This window comes from Balaenoptera acutorostrata, chromosome 6 (assembly GCF_949987535.1).
Source record: "Balaenoptera acutorostrata chromosome 6, mBalAcu1.1, whole genome shotgun sequence".
NCBI classification, from domain to species: domain Eukaryota; kingdom Metazoa; phylum Chordata; class Mammalia; order Artiodactyla; family Balaenopteridae; genus Balaenoptera; species Balaenoptera acutorostrata.
Genome location: NC_080069.1, coordinates 123,789,051 through 123,794,593, shown reverse-complemented (window position 1 = coordinate 123,794,593; position 5,543 = coordinate 123,789,051). Strand labels below are relative to the sequence as shown.

The 5,543-nt window shown below is 64.3% G+C and overlaps 1 protein-coding gene across 1 annotated transcript; it reads right to left on the bottom strand.

Annotated features, from left to right (window-relative positions):
- Positions 1-768: 768 nt before the first annotated feature.
- Positions 769-5,194, bottom strand: LOC103001996 (beta-lactoglobulin-2-like). The gene is made up of 6 exons (XM_028161926.2): positions 5,099-5,194; positions 4,498-4,637; positions 3,756-3,829; positions 2,230-2,343; positions 1,322-1,426; positions 769-827 (listed from the first exon to the last, which is right to left on the bottom strand). The coding sequence occupies exons 1-6, from the start codon at positions 5,192-5,194 to the stop codon at positions 769-771; spliced, it is 588 nt and encodes a 195-aa protein (XP_028017727.2).
- Positions 5,195-5,543: the final 349 nt, after the last annotated feature.

Below are 5,543 nucleotides of genomic sequence, written 5' to 3'. Positions count from 1 at the left end.
GCCGCAGCTCCCGTCGGGGGGTGACCCTGAGCTCTAACGGGGGTGGGGGGAGGGGGGCTTTGCTCTTTGATGCTGGTCCCTGTGGATCCGCCCACACACAGAGCAGCCCCACCCTGGAGCTCTGACACACCCCTACCTCCAGGGAGGGCGGGAGGTGCCAAGACATTTCTTTTTCAAGAAATTTAAATGAAAACGTATGCTTTTCAGGGTGAGCTGTCCTACCAGCAAACAGGGTTTCCGCAGCCCTACGATGATAGAGGTGGGATGAATAGTAAAGGGAAATTGTGTCCAATAGCCCCTGACACAGACGAGGAGTCCCGCTGGGGCCCCCGCTGGGCTCAGGGCTGGGTCTGGAGGAGACACCACCATTCCCATCCCTGCTGTCACCGCCTGAGCCGCCCGGGTCCCCAGCCCACGCGCATCGGCCAGGAAAGACAGACAGGAGTGCGCACTGATTTATGCCTTTATTGCTGAAGGAGGAACGCCCCCGACCAGGAGACCCCAGGCGGGGCCCGGAGGGGCCTGGGTCCCAAGAGGGGTGACCTTGGTCCTGGTCCCTCCTGACCCTGATGATAGGGGAGGTGGGGGTGACATCATCTGTCCCCAGAGGGGCCAAGGCTCCCGCCAAGGCTCCCAGGCCCTGAAATGGACACAGGGCTCTCCTGTGATTCCTGGGGAACCTGCTGGACCCTCACCAGCCACCTCCCCTGGCTGGGCCTGGGGGTGCAGGACGGCCCCTTCTCAGGAGAGGGACCCCCGCCTCCCCGCTCAGGTGGAGTGTCTGTCACCGGTGCCTGCTTCTGGGGCCTCCACATTGGCCCTCAGCCCTGCCCAGAAGGAGCAGGGGGAGGTCAGCACGTGAGGGAGGCCAGGACACAGGAAACGACATCCCCAAAGGCCACCCCTCGAGAGTGGGCACGCGGCCGGCGGCTCTGCAGTCGTCAAGAGAGACCCCAGCTTCCAGCCATTCTCGCAGGGGGACCCCAGGGCCTGATGGGGGAGCCCGGGCGCCACCAAGACCCCCACCCTGTGCACGTGCCCAGGATGTGGGGCAGGGGGGTTACGTTACCCCCAGGGCGCCGGCAGGAGCTCACCTAGACGCGGCACTGCGCTGTGGGGGAGGGAGAGCCGTGCGGGAGGGTCAGGACGGGACTGGATGCCCCGGGGACAGAGGGGCCTGGCAGGGGGTGGGGAGGGGGCCCCCCTCGGGGGCGCTGCGCCCTCACCCCCTTCCTCCCGGGAGCCCTGGGGAGAATGGGGGGGGGCCAGTAAGGGGGGAGGATGCTTCCCTGCTTCTCACCCTGGGCAGGGCTGAGCTCACCCTTCCCCTGGCTCAGGTCCAGGATGATCTGCATGTGCTTGGGCAGAGACTCCAGGACTCTGTCGAATTTCTCCATGACCTCGTCGTCCACCGTCAGGGTCCTGGCTGTGGGGGAGGGGTCAGTCCCTAGGGGCACCCCCGCTCCCCCCGCGAGAGCTCGGGGACCCTGAGCCCCTCCCCAGGAGCTAGCGCAGGAAAGAGGCACTGATGCGCTGGGGTCTGTAGAGCTTGGTCTAGCCCTGCTTGCCAGGGTGGTCTGCAGGGCCCCATCCCCTGCCCTCCCCACTCGGCCCATTCCCCTCCTCCTCCTCCCAGGGCAGCGCTGGGGGTCTGCACGGTCACGAGAGGAAAGGCACACCCCTCCCCCCTGTCCTGGTCCCCCGCAGTCCCCCCCGGCTGGCTGACTTATGACCAGGAGCCTCCACTGCCCGCCACGGCCACCTGGGGAGCAAGGGCAGCATCGCCTGTATATTTACTTTGGTCAGAAAATCTCCCTTTAAAGCTGCTTGCATAGCTGAAAGTGCTCTGGAGTCATTACAAATCTCCTTCTATTAGATTGTTGATTAATATTAGCCACTTGTACCAGCTGGTAGGTGACGCCCCTCCACTCAGGGAGAAACCCCCAGCCTCCTGCATCAGCCCCGCTGGCCTGTCCTGGACCTTGTCCCAAGCATCTCCTGCCCTGCACGTCACCCCACATCTGACGGCCAGTGTCGGGCGCCACGGCTGGGACCTTTGCGAGCATGACCTGTAGGGGCCAGCGAGGCAGCCCCTCTCCCCTTCCTCCCCCCGGGGGCCAGGAAGGTGCGGGGCGGTCTTGAGCGTCCCTTATTCACAGCTTGACCAAAGGCCGCGTGTCTGTCGCGGAGCGGCCGCTCGGGACACGCCCCATGGGATCAGCCACGTACACAGACACTGGCACGTTGTGCCCTGCTCATCGGTGGGCACGGGGGCCTCCGTGCAGAAGATCACGTAGTTGCTGTAGTCTGTGTCCAGCACGGATACCTTTCCTTCCCCGTGACCTGGAAAAGGGGCCGAAATGGAGCCTGAAATCTTGTCTGAGTCCCTCCACCCCGTCCGTCGGGGCACCCGGATCATCGCCTGGGAGCGCCCTTTCCCACGGCAGCCACCGGGCTCGGGATATCCCCTCCCCGACACCGAGGGGACGCCCTCCCTACTGGGTGCCCACCACTGGCAGCACAGCAAGTTTTATGGACCCCCAGCGGGGACCCTCCGAGCCGCACCGTCTGGGTGAGACCAGCCCGTTCCGCACTCAGCCCGAGACTGGAAACAGCTCTTAAATGTTGATGCTACAGTGAAGCCGCTCTCCGTGCCTATGGCCCGCTTGGCCAAACTCTGCTCCCCTATGTCCTGGACGTGGCATTAATTCAGTCACTTATTCATCCACACCCCCAGGCACTAAATCCCGGGTAGCCCCCCTCGATAGGGCAGGCGCCCAGGTCTGTGAGCGATCAAAAAGATGCCAGGATTGGAGCCCCACTGGAGTCTGGGGTTATACGTGGATAGCAGAGAGTGGAAGAAAGAAGGGACAGTATTTCAAGAGGAAGAGGGTAGCAGAGCCTCTGCCCTTCAGAGGCGGGGGACCTGGGGGAGCACGTGGAGACCCCGCGTCCTCGGGGCCCTTGTCCTGGCTGGATTTGGAGCAAGATGATGGCGATGGAGGGAAGGCTCTTTGGGGAGTCCTGCCGATTTCCCAGGTAGACCTGAGGCCCTGCAGGTGAGGAATGGGAACCTCGGGCGTGGGGCTAGGTGGCTCCTCGCCCCCACCGGCTGCTGGGCCCAGACGTGGCAGGGCAGCTTCTGGGGATGGGACTGTCCCCACCCCGCCCACTGCCTCTCAGAAAGAGGGCGTGACAAACAACAGATTGTGGATTGGAGACGGGGCTGGTGGGCCCTGGGGGTGGGGCTGGATCTGGGGGCCCAGGAATGTGTCCCAGGGAGGCGGCCAGGGCTGGGGTGAGGGGGGTGAGGCCTGGAATATTCCAGAAGCAGGTTCCAGGTTGGAGAGGCAAATGCACAGTGTGCCTGCCCACAGGTCTGCTTTGTTTGGATATTTTTAAGGATCCGCAGGCCAGTCTGTGAACAGGGAAGTTGCCACGTGTCTGCCCGAGAAACGTGTGCCCGCCCTAACCCACCCCCGGGTGCACAGGACACACACCCGCTTCCTTCCATCTACACCAAGCAGGGTGCAGAAGGGGCAGGAAAGCACGGGGATCCCAGGCCTCGTCACCCTGAGAGCACCGTCCGCGGGGTGAGAGAAGCAGGGCCTGGCGCACAGGACGAGGCCACACACTCAAGCCCGACTCCTGCTGCCCGGATGGCGGGATGGCGAGCGTCTCAGAGCATCAGGCGGGGCCCCGCACGTGCTGGGGTTACCCCAGGGGAGCGTGGGGCCCGGGCTGGGGGCACTCACAGTCGACCTTGAATACAGCAGGGTCCTCGGTCTTCTGAGCCAGGATGGTCTTCTCTACACACTTCTGGTTTTCCCTGAAAAGCCAGATGGTGCTGGGGCTCATTCACAAACCCTGCGGAGGGACGGGAGCTGGGATCCGGGAAGTGTCCTCAGGGCAGGGGGACACCTGGGCCGCCCAAAGCACCGCCACCAGGTGTTGGCCTGAGTGGGAGCGGCCCTCCTTGGACCCAAGCAGGTGACTCAGGAAGTTGACAATGGGGCAGACAGAGTCAGCCAGGAACCCCACAGGCGAGCTGGCTGGTGGCCGGAGGCATGTGGCAGCTCAAAACGGACCCTGTCTGCATGGGGCTTTGGACACAGTGTTTCCAAGAATACTGGTCTCATCATGGCCCAGAATTCCTCGACACCCCGGCTCCCCCACGCTGGGGGCAGGTGGGGCTCATGGTGGAAACTGCCCGGGCCCTGAGGACCCAAGCCTGCAGCTGCCCAGTCGTCTCCACACAGGCCTCTCCCCACACTGACCCCGGGGCCACTCTGTGTAGCCGCCTCTTGCCCCACACCCCTGCACGGGGCTCCAAAGGGACCAAGAGCCTCCAAGCCCTGTTGCCCCGGCCCCGCCCACAGTGCAGCCGGGGCCCAGCTGGAGCCCTGCCCACCGCCCAGCAGTCCTGGAGCTGCCCCCGCTGGCCCGCAGCCCCGGGGAAGGGGTGATGCCATGTCACGGGGGGCGGGGCTCACCCACCGCTTCTGCAGGATGATCTCCAGGTCGCCCTGGGGCGTGGGCCTCAGCTCCTCCACGTTCACTCTCAGGGGGCCACTCTCGGCATCCAGGAGGGAGATGTCGCTGGCTGCCATGGCCACGGAGTGCCACGTCCCCGACACCTGGGGAGGGGTCTTGAGCTGCACTCCGGGAAGGGGACCCTAGCCCCGCAGTGGGCTCTCAGTCCCGCCTCAACTGGGCCACACCGAGTCTCCTGTGTGCCCAGGTTTCTCAGGAAGCATGATGCGCTAGGGTTCCAGGTGCACTTGGGGATCAGCAGCTCTGTGGTGACACCTGACTGGGGAGCTCTTGCATATTTGGAACAACCCCCGTCTCTACCCAACCCCCAGCGCAGTCCTAAGTCAGCCCGCATCCAGGTGTGGCAGCTTCGAGGACGACTCCACCCCGGGAGGGAGAGGGAAACAGGTGCGTCTGGGAACCAGGTGGCTGGAGAGAGACAAGTCCCTCCAACATCTGGGGGATGAAGTGGTCCCCCAATGCTATGGCCTCATTTTGACCCGTGTTAGACTTCTGCGGCCCAGGCTTTCCTGCGCCCTCTCAGCCCCTGACCCCAGCCCCGTACCGCTCTTATGTCCAGACCCTCCACCTTGCGGGGGATGTGGACAGCCTGGGCGCCACACACGAGGGCCAAGCCCAGGGCGAGCAGGAGACTCTTCATGGCTGCAGCCGTGGTTGCACTTCTGAGCTCTGGAGAGAAGGGAAGTCCGAGGCAGCGGGCTTGGGGCCTTATATAGGAGGAGGCCATGCGGTTCCCCGAATGCCCTGTGACGCATCCTTGGGGCCACGGAGACATTATCTTCCAGGACAGCATGAGGCCCCCTTTCTGTGACAGTGTCACTGACCTCCATCCGAGGCCAAGCAGGAAGGTGCCCTGTGTCCCTGGGCCTGGACGGTTCCTGCTTGGCCCCAGGCGGGAAGGGTCTAGGGTGCGGGTCCAGGCTGGCTGCCAGCATCAGAACACTCCCGGGTCGGGCTCTTGGACAAGGACAGGTCAGAGCCAGCACTGA

What these genes read in the sequence shown, in the direction of transcription:
- LOC103001996 (XM_028161926.2), bottom strand. Translation starts at nt 5,194, where the DNA reads ATGAAGAGTCTCCTGCTCGCCCTGGGCTTGGCCCTCGTGTGTGGCGCC. An exon ending in TGCTGTATTCAAGGTCGACT is followed by an intron (nt 2,344 to 3,755) that starts GTGAGTGCCCCC and finishes CCCCTTTTCCAG; the next exon opens with GTCACGGGGAAGGAAAGGTA. An exon ending in CACAACGTGCCAGTGTCTGT is followed by an intron (nt 1,427 to 2,229) that starts GTACGTGGCTGA and finishes CCTCCCCCACAG; the next exon opens with CCAGGACCCTGACGGTGGAC.